General features: G+C 46.9%; 1 protein-coding gene across 4 annotated transcripts in view; it reads right to left on the bottom strand.

The window, feature by feature from the left end:
- Positions 1–2,985: 2,985 nt before the first annotated feature.
- The window catches only part of CADPS (calcium dependent secretion activator), a 221,360-nt gene continuing 208,465 nt past the window's right edge, over positions 2,986–15,880 (bottom strand). For all 4 annotated transcript variants that reach the window (XM_074835822.1, XM_074835820.1, XM_074835819.1 and 1 more), the window contains 2 exons: positions 6,090–6,194; positions 2,986–4,328 (listed from right to left, as the gene is read on the bottom strand). In XM_074835822.1, the coding sequence (XP_074691923.1) occupies positions 4,149–4,328; positions 6,090–6,194 (285 nt within the window). In that variant the 3' untranslated portion in view covers positions 2,986–4,148. The remainder of the gene's footprint in view (positions 4,329–6,089; positions 6,195–15,880) is intronic.

The raw sequence follows: 15,880 nt of genomic DNA on the forward strand, positions 1-15,880 counted from the left end.
GTCACTAGAGAGGCAGAAAAGCAATTTCTAAGATGCCTATGGGCTGGGAGACGTGCATTACAGCAGAGGGGAAAGAATCTGTTAGTTGCTGAAATATAAAACAAATTGGATGAACAGCTGCTGACACTTGTCAGTCAAATAGTTGATAGCATTTTCAGTCTCCATGCCACATGCTTTAAGTAAGTCTGTCAAAAAAAGGATATTTTCGCTGGACTTCCCTGTAAATATGAGAGAAGTTTTGGCCTGATCTATCATTTAAAATTTTGCTGGCAGAAGAATGAAATTTTCCTCTTTCCCCAAAACTGATTGACATAACTGTACTGGCAGATTCTTCATCTAGGTGCAGTTGTACTGGCAGAAAGTCCTTTGACTGTTGGAGCTCGTTCCATCGCATCAATGGGTTGAAGCAAAACCAGCAGCAGACCTTTGCGTTCCTTGGCTGGGTTTGCCAGAGTGCTCCCGTCCGTCAGCAAGTCCTTTTAGATGCTGCCCGAGGTGTAGCTTTGCTCTGCAGGATCCTGAGTCCCATCCAAAGCGTAGTCCATGGCCAGGGGGTTTTTGCATTTTTCAGACAAAATCAAACCGGTTTGGATTCAATGTTTCTGCAGGATTACCCAAGGTGGCACTTCCTCCTCCTGGTACCATGGTGCAGCACCCATATAGGGCAGGGTCGGGCCACCAGCACCCACGTAACCATTTGCAGGGTTAAAGCAGTGGGGCTCAGGGTGCAGCATGCTCCTCTGCTCAGCCACAGGCTGCAGGCTCTGGAGTGGGAGGTTAAATCCTGCTTTGCAGCATTGCTCATATGTGAGCTCTTCTCCCCGCTCACACTGAAGTATGTGACTTGAAGCTCATCACTGGGGCCCATACTCCTTAAAAGAAGTAAGCTGGCTAAGGCTTCCTTGCTTTGAATGTGTGGTCAAGTCTGGCATGTCCTCAGCATTGTTACAGAGTCTCTGAGGTGCTTTATTGGGGTTTGAGAACATGGAAAAACCTGTCACAGGCTACAGGGTCATTGCTAATGACAGAGAAACTCAGACGAGGTTGTCCATCACTGCCGTTTCAGGGAGGCACCTATGTGTGTTAGTGATGCACAGCCAAGGATCATCTCCTGAAGGCTGCGCCCACACTCTTTCATTCAAAAAACTGAGCAGGGCTCACTATTTTGAAAGGTGGCAGGTGGAAGTGGGCTGTGTTTTTACCCAATAAATATTTCATGTTAAAAAAAAAAAAAAAAGGAGCCATTTCCAGAGCAGAATCAAGCTGTTTCTCCAGCTCTGCTGTGCCTGACTGGGAGCAGAGCTACAAATTTGGGTCTCCCCCAGCACTCTTTGCTATCAGCCTGGTGACCACCCCAGGTAAGGCTTTCCCAGTGCCACCTCTTGGAGCTGTTGCCCTTCATATAAGCATTTGGGACAGCTGAGGGAGAGGATGAAGAGGGCACGAGCACACATATGCATCAGTGTGTGTACGGGTCTCAAGTGGATCTCAACCACCTAGAAAGAAGGGACCAGGTGGTGCTTGCAGTTTGTTCATTGCTTTATGTCTTGTCAGGCAAATCTTGTGAGGGTTTCAGGGTGTGATTGAAGGCTCCAAGCATAACAATGTCAAGATACAGATGGTTTTTGTATGCATCCCAGTGACAAACCTGCAGAGGCACCTGAACTGGTTTTGGTAGACTCAGTACGATTTAAATGCTCATCTGCTACCTCAGTTCCTCTGGGTATTTAGAACTGAGGAGCTGCACAGCTGGAGGGTAGGTAAGAAGGGGGGAAGAGCTTCCTGTGTCAGTGACCACAAGGCCATGTTGCTACCTAAGTCCTCAGGGGTGGCTTTTCCTGGTAAGTTGCTACCTAAGTCATCAGGGGTGGCTTTTCCTGGTAATGCTTCCCTCTACCAGCATCATGGAGCAAGACAAAAACCAGGAAGTAGTTTTCTGGGCTACAGTTGGGGTTCAAAACTCCCCTATCCCAGTGCATCAAATGACTTACCAGCACATAAATGGTGCTAAATGTGTGTGCCTGCCACCCACTCCTAAAGTAAAGACCCTGAAAATGTCCCTGTTCCCAGGGGGGTGGTGTATGCATGTCACCACGGGTAGGAGGGTGTTGACTGTGTAAGGTATGGCCATTGAGCTGGGGATTCAGAGCACCTCCAGAGCCAGGTGCTAAACTCTGCCACAGAGGGAAGGGACCCAAAAATCCATCATTGTGGGTGAATGTGCTCCAGGCTCTGTAACTATCCCAGCCCCATTTGGGACCCAACACCCCCTTCACAGGCTCTTCCCGGAGATATTTTCCTCCTCCCGTATGTCCAGGGAGTGTCTCATGGCTCTTGGGCACCGGAAGATGGTTTAGTTTAATAGTTTATTACGTCAGGCAGGTTCATCTAGGCAGGACATTTTTCCAACATTTGCCCATCTTTTATTTATGAGTGGTGAACATTTGTCCTCGTTCCCCAGGGTGGCAACAGGTTGCTGTGCTTGGGGGTGAAGGACATCAGCTTTTCTGCTTCTCTCTCAAATGGCTGAAACCCGGGCTAGCAGCGGTCATTTTTGGTTTGAATTGGCTGCTGGGAGGGAGCGACTGCAAAACCTCTCAGGAAACTCCCAATCTAACATACTTTCCATCAGACCAGCCTGCTTTTTAATTTCAGGTAGGGGTTTGCCCCGTGCCACGTGTTTGTAAGTGCCCTGCAGGCTGCTGCAATTGGCTACTTTGGGAGATATTAAAATACAAACTGAGGCCTTTTGGTGGAAGGTAAGTGGTGGGCAAGGCTGACGACCATGTAACAACAGGGGCTGTACCAGGGCAGACCATCAATTAGATGTCCAGAGACAAATCGTAAGATGTAGAGTGGAAACAACTGTGCAAGTGATAGCAGAAATGTCCTAGTACCTGGGGAATAGACAGTCTGGTCCCACCCTGACCTTGGGGAACAAATCAGGAAACCATCTTCTTAATTAATAAACTGTAAAAACAGCCATGAGAAAAGAAAATGCCTTTATTCTGAGAGGTGGGGGCTCTTACATCTCAGCTTGTATTTTTTTCTTTTTTCTAAGGCAGACATAAAAAGACTCCATAATTTATTCTTAGGACATCTGAATAGTTATTTATTGAGAAGCCACAGTTCTCACACTTTTACAACTGTCGGCTTGTATAAGGCAAAAAAAGCAAGATGGATCACTATTTTACACAGAAAGTAAAAGCTCTGGAGGGGGTACTGATGGACATGCAGTTACTGGTCAAAATGCAATGTACATGACATATATAAAAACCATTGTGAAACAGAGGAATTGTAAATTATGGTTACAATCTACTGAAATAAATATTCAATATATTATTAATTATAAACACATTTGTATAGTCTAAGATTGTAAATAAAGTTGTCTTTGTACATACACGGTTATTTGAAATTTAAACAAAAATGTAACATTTAGAGGAGCAAACGTCAACATAAAACAACTGCTTTGGACTTCTAATGTGGCATGATATATCCATAATGATAGGATTAATCTGGTGTGGCAATTAGAATGACTAATCCTTTGGGATGTAGCCTCTATGGAGTTAACTGCATATTGAAGGGAAGAACCTGGTACATTAACAAGGATGCAGAATGATTCAAACGGCTGTCTGGGTTTGTTTGTTTTCTGGTTTTTAAATGAACAGAGAGAACAAAAAAATCATTTGTAATTGCCTCGTTCTTCTTTTAAAAACAAAGCTGTTTTTTATTAATTTTAAGCAGTTGGCATCCACAGAAGAGAAACAAAGAAATGAAAGGACTCGATTCACTCATCTTCACAACAATTTACCATCAATGTATATACAGTACATTAATGAAGCATTGTTTAAACTTTAATTATAACAGGGACACACCTAGCATGTTTTCTATGTAGTTTTTCCATTAACAGTATTAAACAATGGTGCTTCATATTGCTTATGAACATATAGATATGAAATTAGGAAACCGATGAATCAAAGAGAGGTGCTAATCTTATTACCACACAGCTAACATGGCATTTGTATTGGTAAACTTCTCATGGGCATTTAGAGCTGACATAAAAATTCCTAATGTGGCTAACTGAGTTACAGACGAGGTACATGCACGGATACCAGGTGACCCCCAGCTGGTCCTCTGGGCCAGCCTCCCTAGTCATCCTCTTCATCTTCCTCATCGCTGTCCTTCATGGTGATCCCCTGGAGCCCTCCGCCCTCGCTGACCGACGCCGTGGCCTCCTCTACCGTCAGCCGGTTCCGGATGGTCTCGTAGGTTTTGCTGTTTAAGGTGGAGTCCAGCACGCCTTGCAATCGGAAATCCCGGTACGTTTTCTAAAGCAGGGGGAGGCACGGAGGAAGGAGGAGACAGCACAGAGGTCAGTGCTGACAACGGCTCCCTGCTTCACCACGGGATTCAGCCCATGGCCCTGCGCTCAGGCTTTGGGGCCACCAACGGAAGAGCCAGGGATGCCAGGGAAATCCCAGCCCCGGGGATGTTTTGCATTGCCCTGGGTAGCACAGAGGCTGCAGGGGGGGCGTCCCGGCCGGCCACCACTTTGCCGTGGCAGATGTCCCTTTAGGGTGCCTTGGGGAACAGATTCAGGCTCTGCGACTCCATCCCTGCCTTCGCAGGGCCCGCAGGGTGGCTGTGTGCGGGATGCTCAGGGGAGCTTTGCGTATGGTAGGCTGGGGTCTAAAAAGACATGGCAGCAACATGCTCCAACTAACGTCCCTTGTTTCTGGATACATTCATCCTGCCTGTAATGTCAGTTATTTTTCTTCACACAGCAGAACGCTTATCGCCCGTAACCGCATACGTGATTACACGTTCCCGGAATGCTCCGTATTAAACAATCCTACCTACAGTATTGGGATTAAATAAACTAAGTCCAGGATACCGGAGAAAATTGTTGATGTATAAACATAAGCACACAGCATGTGTTTCTTAAATCTCTCTTTCTTCACCTAATTCTGAACCTGGAGTTGTATTTTCATGGTTAGCTATATTTCCCTTGTTATTACGATTAATATCTCTCACTTTAATTTATGTTTAAAAACTTCTCGACTCTGTGAGATAAAACTGGCCTCGTAGTTCACTTAATTCAGCTCTGTGCTCTGTGTGGAAACTATTTACTGTTCTGCTATTTCAGAAAGTCCTTGGATTTGTTGTAGCTGCTTCTGAATGTAATATTGGTATAAATAAAGCACAAGGAAGAAAGCTTTCCTCAGCTAGCTGACAAGTAGAAATAATTTGTCTGTGCCTGTTGTTTTCAGTTATGAAAAGCACATTTAATACATTTCAGTTTTAATTTATTCATGCCTTCAATGTGTTCACTGCACACAAGACCATAAACATTATAAAATACTAGACCAAAAAGCATTAGATAGAACCTAAAATGATCAAAAATATATTTACCCCCTTCTGTGATCTTATTATTTCATGTAAACCACTGTGATTTCACACTGAAATAATTATCATTAGACCAAGGCACGCACATGCACACACACATATACACATACACGTGCACTCAAGGAAAAAAAATGTTACTTTCAGGGTATGTTATCTCACCTTTGTGATCTCTTAGAGTTGATTATATACACCCATTGTAAAAGAAACAACTTCAATTAACTATGAGAACAATCCTCATTTGCATTCCAACGATAATCACAAGCCATAGCTGGGTTAAAATGTTTCTAGTAAAACAGTGTTAAAAACTTTTGGTTTGATTTAACCCATTTTAACACTGGCGCTCATTGGTGTGATCAACATGTTTGTCCACAAAAAGGCTAGTTTTGGTGCGCTTACTGTACAGGTAGGGTCAAATAGCAGTAGAGTTTCCCTTTTTTCATGCAAGCAGTTACTTTGTTCTTATTTGCACACCTGTATTTTTCATCTATATGCATTTCAAGTTCCTGTTTGTCCTTTGCTACATACGCTACACACCAGTAATTTAATTTTTAAGAATTTTTATGACTGGCTTAATTTATTTGCCGGCGACAGTTTGCCTAAGAGAACACGCCTCACACATGCAGGCATACACACATGCTCCTTCCAACAGCGAGATGGGATTGAAAAACACATCGGCTGATTACCTTTACTATCCTAATGAGAGTTTTCAGTTGGTAAATGTGAAGCTGTAGGTCCATGCGGTCTGTCAGCCAGGTGCAGACAACATTCATCGAGCTGGTGTACCATTGCTGCAAGAGAGACAGGACTTCTCCAGCAACCACGTTAGGGCTGCGTGCTGTGCCCTGAGTAACACAGGCTGCACCCAGCACCCAGTCAGCACCAACCTTTCCCACCAGCCAGCCTGTTCATGGGGCGTAACAGACCTAGAGGGGGACGCAGGCACCTGCGTTGACACAGAATTTCCATGCATGAGCTTTTAAATTTTAATAATAACAACAAACTTATTAGGAGGGGTAACGACCAGCAGCAACACCGCAAGGTTTTTGTAATCTGGTTTTGCCATTGACGGGACTTGCCAGCAGTGGTGTGCGTTTGGCCCAATCCATTCTTTAACCCGTTCCCCCACCCTGTGGGAGCACAGTCCTGCCTTTAAGTGTGTCAGACCCACACTCAAGCTACTTACCATCTTGAAATTCAAACATAACCAGCCACGGGGTGAGTCTGGTTCCGCAGGGGAGGCTCATGCAGGGCAAGGTTTGGCTACAGGTGAGGATGCTGCTGTAAGCACCTACAGCCGCCGGCCCAGGCTGTGCGGGAAATGCTTTGGTTTCACCCTCACCATTATGAAAGATGGAAAAGCAGCAAACAAATGAGCTTTTTTCAAGCTACTGAACTCACAGGGCCCTTCCAGGGGCTGAAATTTTGCTGCTTGTCTGCGAAAAAGGCTTGCAGCTGTGTGGCAGCAGCCTGCCGGCCCTGCGGTGCAGGACGTCTCCGGTGGGCTGTGGATCAGCGCCCCGCTCACGCAGGGCTGGCACTGCACGTCTGACACCACACAGACGAGCAGCGAGCCCTCGAGAGAAGGAAAAGCAGGGGTTGTGGTGGGGGGGCGGGGGGGAATGACAAAACCTCCCCACGGCGCTCAGCACAACGGTTGATTACAAAGTGGTCTGTGTACAGAAAAACCCATCACGCCTCTGTATGCACAGTCACACCCTTCTCTCGCAATCTCTTACATGCACACAGATCAAAAATCTATACTGCAGACCAGCTGCAATTAATCTAGAACCAATTAAAGATGCAAAAAGCCCACTGGACCAGTTTATAAAAATCCTGATCGAGCACCATCCAGGTTAGTCTGAAATGCAGCTCCCTCCCAACTAGCCTAAAACCTCGCGTCAGTCTAACGCAGGTATTACTGCCTCCCTTCACTGCACCTTTGGGTGGGGGGTCTCTGACACAGAAACATGTCCTCTTCCCTGGCTGCTGCAGCTGCCAGCGCAGCAGGGGAATGGAGACAACTGAATATTCTGGAATTTCAAAACTGAGGCCAGTGACTTGCTAAGCCTCCACCCTTCAACACCGGCTGAGAGGCCAGCGCCTGCTGTGAGCCGCATGTGGGTGGTGCTGCTGGATGTGCGGCTCCACCACCATAAGCTGACCCTGGGCAGGGCTTAGCTGGCAGCATCGGGCCCACTGACACTGCTGTCCTGGAGCACCCACAAGCTAGCACAGGGCTCACCAAAGCAAACAAATGAGTCCAAGCTAAACTAGCCCAGCACCACAGCAATGTGGGCTCAACACACATTATCAAACCATACAATAATGCACCTGGGAGCTGCTACCCTCCACCAGGAGCAGAGGTTAGTCATGCTGCATGGGGAAGGGTTTTCCCCCTCACTTCAGTGAAGATGTTCCTGTACTATTTCTACATCACCTTTTAATAAAATGGAGGAAATAAAGGGGTGGAAGAGTCACCCAGGAAATAGCATGTGGTGATCTCTTGCTCGATGCTTACACCTTGTGCAACTTGTGGCAGAGTTTCCTGCTGGCCCTTCATCTCCAGGACAGAGACCTGGCAAGAGCGAAGAGCTCGAATTAAACTAATAAAGACAGGCAAGCAGGAGCTCTCTTCATAGCAGAAGTCAAGCTCAGACACTGTTTGCTGTCACTTGAGGTCCTGACGTCAGATTGGGGTTGAATTGTGAGTGAAGCACCCTGGTTAGCTAGTATAGGCCCGACCAGCATGGCAGACGTGAAGGTCTGGTGGGTCTTCATACCTTCCAATCCCTCAGACTAGTCTGAGAGGTTAGAGCATCCCTGGATATCCCCAGACAGCACCTGTGGGTGCTGGGACAATGACCCAGGACAGGCAGCGGCCAGGCTGGGAGGGCGGCACAAAGCAGCTGCTGTCACTGTGGAATCTGCCTGGGTTCATTTGTAATGCTGGCGGCCTACATGGGCAAAACAGAGAGAAATCATCGCTGTTTACAATGTCCCTTTTCTGCAATCAGCATGCTTAAATGAGTCATGCTTTTGGGTGACATTAGCTGTGACCCAGGGCTGCGCTGCAACACAGATGCCCAGGTCACCCGAACGCTTCCTTCCACCACCTCTTTAAATCAAAACCCACAGAGGAACAAAGCGACTGTATGTTACATACGCACACCCTCTCTCTTCCACTGCTGCCTCTTGTCTTCCACAAAACGATCTGCCGGGAGTTTATGTCACCTCTAAAGGAGATGAGAAGTCCCTGGTGGGGACAGGTCCTGCCCTTTCTGTTTGTCCTGTGCCACGCACACCTACACGGCTGTATGGATCTGAAACAGAAATTACAACCTCTGCCCGGAGGTTACTAGCAAGATGATTTTGCTGCTGTGAGACCTTCAGATTAAGCAAAATGAAACATTTTTTGTGTTTCTGATAGGCACTCCAACACGCTGGATTCTGGGGAGATGCAGACTCCTCTGAGCAGGATCCGAATCGTACCCCTCTCCTCTTGAGCACAGGCTGACAAGGGCTCAGCCAGGCGTATTGCTCAGCCACATGAAAGGAGCTCTCTTTCTCAAAGCTAAGTTACTGCAAAGACTTTCTGCTTTATGAGAAAAAGACAAAGTCTAATTCATTGATCTTGATACACAAAACCGTCACGTCACTTCATAGAGCACACACCAACTGCTGAATTTAAGCCCTGCATATTCATAAAAATAAGTTAGCCCATAAATTAAATGTTCCCTTTAGCTATCACTAGTGTTGATGTGCTATAAGACGCACAAGCCCTCTGATTCATGACTAACCTACCAAAGAAGATAACATTTGCATATGATTATATTATTAAAAAAACAACAACAAAGCCAAATGCTCTGAAACGGAAACGTGATCATTTCAGACAAAAGAGCACAGTGTGGTCCCGTCAGGACACCAGCCTCCTTGCTCTCCCTGGGTGGGTCTGCCATGCCCCGAAGGGCAGCGGGGTGTGTGCTGGGTTCCTTGGGGCTCCCGCTCCAGCCTTGTGGCTTCTCCCCATACACAAGGTGCAGAGGGCACAGCCCCAGTACTGAACTCTGGGGCCTTGTCATGGGGCTGCAACACATTTCAAGCACATTTCTGGAGCCCCAGTGCCAGCTATGCTGTGGCGTGGGCACACCGAAGTAACTGGTATAAATACGTTTTCTGAAAACTTCTCACACCTGGTTGTAAAGAACAAGTAGTCCTCATTGATGCTCCCAGGGCCATGGACCTCAACTCCACATATAACTTGCTGCTGCACACACACATTACCGATGCTAGCTGGCATCCCTGCCCATCGCTCGGGACAATTTACACTCAGTTTGGGGGCACAGGGTGCAGGATGGCTGTGGAGGGTGTGTCCTGGTGGATGCCACACATCCACTGGGATGTCAGCAGGGAAGGGACCAGGGACCCCGCGGAGGCATGCCATGGCCCCCGCTGCCTGCTGTGTTGTGTGGCCTGGCTAACAACAGAGGAGAGGCAAACAGACGCCCTTTGGGTGCTATCAGAGCCCAGTAACAGCAAGTAGCTACTGTATTTGCATGGCCAGGAATTTAATCCCTCTTTCAGGTTAGTCTTCCCGTTCCCCTTCTGTCTTTCACAGTGACCCTCATTGCTGGGTGCTTGCCTGGGTAGGTAAGGTGGGCCATGGGCTGGTTGGGATGCTCCTGGACAGGCATGAGAGGAGCTGGAACAGGACAAGGGTGGGCTTCCACGGCTGCCCATCCAACACCCCAACCAGCACAAGCAATAAGCTGCCTCATCCCCCACCTCCCCCCGTCTTTTTTTTTTTTTTGAATGCACAAGCATGATCAATAAGTTGCTGAAATAGCAAGTTTGTCTCTGAATACATAAATTGCAAAAATTGATATGAATAAATCTGCAAGTAACACACTGAGTGTGGCACATTTCATCAAAAAAAAAGCCCTGTGCTGGGTTCCTGCGCTTTCCGGGAGGTGGTGTCATTACACATACCCAGGAACATCTGCAAACCCCCGTCTTCTTTGGTGTGAGCTGAATGGAAGCATGACCTCCTGTTCCTTGCCATGAACCTTGAGTTCACACTCATATTTTACATGTTACAGGAAGCCACAGCTCACCCCAGGGGTGCTGCAAACAGAATCTTGTAAGCCAGATGCAACACTGCTTCTTAAGGCACCTGAAGGAGCTGTATTCTTCATTCAAAAGCTTACATACTAGTAGCTTAAGGTCACTTCAGCTTTTGTAAAGAGTGGGACAAAACCAGGAATGCTTATAGGGCTGGGTTGTCAGCAGGGTAGCAGAGGGATTACAAGGAACCTGTGACTCTGCCTCTTTCTGCCTTTACTGGTAGTTTTTTTGTGTGTGAACAAGTGCCATACAACAGATTGAGGCTGGTATAAAGGCCTGGGACTGTGCAAGAGCACCCCGCTGAGCCTCAGCTGTGCTTGCAATTAGCAATAGGCATGAAATGATTATTGTTGTGGTGGCTGATGGCAATCTGAAGTGACAAGTTTTATGGGGGAAGTTGTAGTAGGGATGTTCAGCAAGTTTCTGCAAACCATTAATCGAAGGCTGTAGCACAGTTTAGTCAAAGCTATTTTATGTCATTCCAAAGGTCTCACAAGGATGCTGAAAGAATATTTTTCTCTCAGTGCCTTGGAATGGAGTTTTTCTAGGTCAGGGATTCTTTACTGCCCTATTTAGTGTCAAAAATACCCATTTGCCTCAAATTAGCAGAAAGCTTGTAGTTAAGGGCTAGAGATTAGGCATACAAAATTACTCAGCAGGTGACTGCTGGGTGGATTTGGGGGTTGAGAAGTCTTTAAAACTGACTACAAGACATTATATACTTCCGACAAAAGAACATAGTAATCCTACCTGCTTGCTTTAACCACTGTTGTTTGTCTATTATTATGTGCTTTAATGCTCATAAGAGCAAAACTACTGGTGATACTACTCAATTACCATAGTAACTCTCCCCTATGACCTCTCATTTCAGTACTCGCTTTCCAACCAGAACCAATCCAAGCAGGGCAAATCTATTTAAAACTGTGTCACACACAGCACAAGGAGGCTCCGAACGCCGGCTGGCTCCCTCTCTTTGTCCGGGACACGGACTTGTTTTAAAATACTGAAAGGCAGCTTTGAAATGAAGCCTTGAATTCAAGGTGTTTCAAAGGTGAGGGACTGTTTGTCGGGCAGCTGCCTCCACAGCATCCCCGAGCCAGCACGGAGTGAGGGGACCACAGAGGTGGGAAGGGAGAGAGGAACGGGCTGACTGAAAACTGAACCTGCTCTCAGGCAACAGCCCTCTCTCAAAGCGACTTGAGCAGCCAGGAAAAAAAAAAAAAGAATAAAAAAATTACCGACTCTTTGTATCTGGTGTTTGCGTCCCCGTCCAATGGGCCAGAAGCTCAGCTGGTGGAAAGCACAGCGGGGCTGTGCTGATTTACAACTGCTGACAGTACGTGACAGCCGAGAGAGCCGTGTCCAGCCCCGTCCTGGGCGGCTCTGAGATCAAATTCGGTATTCGGCGTTGTCACATGCATTCACGGCAGCCACCTCCCCTTGGCAGGTGTCGTCTCCGTGGGGAAGGTAGGGATGCAGACGCCGCAGCTCAGGACCGTGCTTTGTGGGGACCAGCTCTAGGCACACAGCTGCCAGCGTTGCGTGAAGACTCGCTCGGTGAACGGGAGCAGGAGCTCTTCTGGTGAAGTCCTCCTGCCCGAGGGACCGTGCTCCTGCCTTTGCTGACGGCGTGCCCTGTACGCACACGCAGCCAGGTTTGTACGCACGAAGCTGGCTACAGGTCTGCAACCCAAAGCCCAGGCTGCTCGACGGACCATTCTCATTCCTCCAATCTTCTGTGGCCACCAAAACGTTCCTCTCCACCTGCCCTCAATGTTTCTTCCGCTGTTGATCCCAGGCAGTCATTGCAACTACAAAAACTTGGTAAAGACAGTAAGCGTGAAGCATAGAGCCTCATGGCCAATGCAAAAAGAAAGAGAGGTGTTCCCAGCAAGCCTGAACGTACATGGCAGCGAACGTGATCCCAGTTTGAGAGCCCCCTCCGAAGGCCAGCTCAGCCGGGACGCTGGCTGTGGATGAGGGCGGTGATGGGACGAAGTGTGCCTCTTGCCCGGCTCCCAGAGAGCACTAGCGAGGTCTCGGCTGGGCTGCCAGAGCTGGGCCCCAGCTATTTCTCAGGCTGTGTTTTGGAAACCTGGGTTTTGTCTCGTTGAAGAAAAAGACATGCTGGCCCCCAGGCTGACCCACAGCCAGGAGAGCAGGGGAAGAGCGGGAACAGGGCCTTGGTGACACAAGTGTCTCTGAAACTCTGAGTTAAGATACATGGCGGAGGCCTCAGAGGAGGTCATGGCACAGCCGAGGCGGGTGAAGAGCCACAGTCCCTCAGGCACACACATAGCTCTGGTCCCCAGTGCCGATGAGGAGACAGGGACAGGTCTCCTGCCATACGATGATGAAGAAGGAAGAGGCACATTTCTCCCCTGCAAGCATACGTTTTCTGGATGGCAAGCAGAGACCTGCCCACACAGCAATCCCCATCCCACGTGTTCATCAACTTTTCTTCCCACTATGCAACAAAACCCATCCTCCGTGCTGGGTATCACTCCACGGTGCCCTGCTTGCAGGCTCCCTGTCCCCTGCCATTTGCCGGGGGCCCTGGAGAGCCACCCAAAGGCAGATCAGCATTTGGAGCTACAAAATCTCTGGTGCAGGGGGCCAAACCTGCAGCGGGGTCAGGGGCTCATCCCCACAGGCAAAGAGCATCTGGCTCGGTCGTGTCCTGGCCGTGGCTATGGGTGGCATCAATAATAGCCCAGTCACTCTTTCGATTTACACCTGTCAAGGATTTGGCCCGTTCCCCCAGGCTGGCAGGGGCCAAGGCTCAGGGGACTGAGTATTGCATCTCTGTGAGTGCCTGGGTTTACCAGAAGCAGAGAAATTGGTGTGACATTGTCCATGTTACAGAAATGAAGTTTAGCTGCTGTGGATCTAAGAGCATACAGCTAACCAGAAAATAAGCAATGAGTTAATATCACAGGCATTGATCAGCTAGTCTTACAATTAATGCTTCCAATAAAAAAAAAAGCTCCCCCTTTTTATTCAACAGAATAAGAAATTAAACACTTGTGGGCTCATTCTAAAGAATGAATGAAATTGAATAAGCTACCTAGCACTTGAGATTCCCAGCGAGTGCTTGAATAGAGCAAACCTCCTGAGTTGAATGGATTGCCTTTTGGGACCAATTTGTCTCTTTTCACTCTTTATTCCTCCTTTTTTGCTGACAGATGTACAAAGGCGGAACTGCGCTGTGCAGCTTAGCTACATGCACCCACAGCAGCTGTCACTTTTGTCGAGCAAGTTAATCAAGCAAATGCCACCATATCCCACTTTCTATAAGGAACAACATGTTATAGACAGTAGTCTTGGGAGACGGGGAGGGAGGGAGAGAGACTTTATTTTAACTTTGAGTAGCTGGTAGTTTTTTTTTCCCCTCTGTGTGTAAAAAAAAAAAGAAGAAAAAAAGAAGCAGCCAAACCCGGTAGCACAAGCTGACACTTTTGTTTTCCCATAGAACAAATATTTAATATGATTTTAACTCTAATTTGTACTAGAGGGAGACCTGTCCGGTTTTAATTAAATTTAAGGGACTTAGGGAAACACGGTTAAAAAAGAAATGGAAGCTTTTTGTTTGCGTTAACGCTTGTTGATAATAATATATTGATTGTCAATTGCTAAGCCCAAAAGATTAGTGTAGTAAATACTATTATCTGAATGCCACAAGTGAAGTGTTAGCTTCCCGTCCCTGCTTTTCCCTTTGTGAGGCAGTTTGAATCACTCGTTGTTATTTATACATTTTCTTTGATAAAACCAACTTGTGTGGCTGATTTTTTTTTTAAACCCTGCCTCATTAAGTGCATAATAGCATTTACGTGTGGGGCTTTCTGCTTTTTAGCCTTTCAAGCTTAAGCTTATATTCCTCTCTCACAATCATGTTTCAAAACTTGGGATGTTCACAAACAATTGGATACACACCAATATTGTATATATCAGATGCTCTCTTGCTATTGCCAAAGACTAGAAAATAACAGAACATTATCCTCAAAGAGTAAATAAATAGTTATCATCCTGCTACGCTGCCGCATGCCAGATAACAACACTGTCCGATCATTAGGTAGCTCTTCTATTGCACATAACTCTTTAAGTGTGTACACTCTCGTTAGGAATGCAAAAGTCGACATCAAAAGTAGGTCTTTTGGTGTAGCTCTGCGAGCACACAACAGCAAAGCAGCGAGAGGGCTACAGGCAGCCCTCGGTTTGTTATTAGAAAGGTAATTCCCCCCCACACACAATTCACACACTTTGAAAGTATCTTCTCTTTCAGAAAATAAATTTAAGTTTTAGTAGCAGATTGCAGTGTGCTAATTTAACTTCTTTGCAGAGCCTTCGGGTTGGTACATTCAGAACAGAGCACACAAATCGGAAGTGTTTGGGGTACGTGAACTCTTTGCCAAACTCTGGACTCTACACTTGCCCCTCACCCGTACGAGCAAATCCTCCATCAGCCGTGCTTGGCAGGGCTCTGCCTACGCCTGGGCAGCAGTCCTCACAAGAGGCACCATGACCCTCATTTTCTGAATTAAACCTCTCTATTAAATTCTACATTAAATTCTAGAGATCTAGTAAAGTGCTAACAATTTAATAAAAATCCTCTGAAACCCCAGGGTCTTATTTTTTAAAATGAAATTTATGACTTCATTCTATCAAAGCCTTGTGAATCTGTCTGGAGTCTCCCAGGTCACACTCGCACTGAGCTATTACTGCAATAAACGGCTGCACGTTTTTTTCTGGGGATTTTTGGTATCGCTATAATGCTATCGCTGCAAGTACACACAGTGTATTCTTCAACATTCACCCCAGGGCTGTGTTTTCTGGATGCCTTTTACTCTATTTTATATTCCTTGACTATGAAATTTCATTCACATTGACAATGTAGCTATACGAGGAAGTTACAAAGTCAAAGGGGCTCGGTATTAAAATAATTTGTATTATTATTGAATAAAGTCACGGTCCCAGAGTTGCCTAATAGGGTTAAGCTGCTAGCCAGAGCGACTCATCATCTGTCTAGGATGCAAATGGCATCACCGAATTATATTATCTTCAGCCCCCCCCCTTTTCCCTTCCCAAAAATAAATCACAAAAAAACTTTGAATTGCACAAGAGCTCTGCTTTCAAACAGGGAAAAGAAATCAGAATGAAAGCTGAAACGCAGACCCAGGCGCATTGAAGTGCCGCACGCTTTTTGCAGTACATATGGCACCTGAGATCACCCACTGTTTGGGGATCTCAGCAACAGGGTGCGCTCAGGCTGGCGCTTCACCCTTAATTGGCTTGAAGTTGGACCTGATGGGGCTCGGCGGGTCGGTGCCACGGGTGTTAATGGGAGGGAGGCGCG

The sequence above is a fragment of the Strix aluco genome, chromosome 11, assembly GCF_031877795.1.
Source record: "Strix aluco isolate bStrAlu1 chromosome 11, bStrAlu1.hap1, whole genome shotgun sequence".
Taxonomy (NCBI): domain Eukaryota; kingdom Metazoa; phylum Chordata; class Aves; order Strigiformes; family Strigidae; genus Strix; species Strix aluco.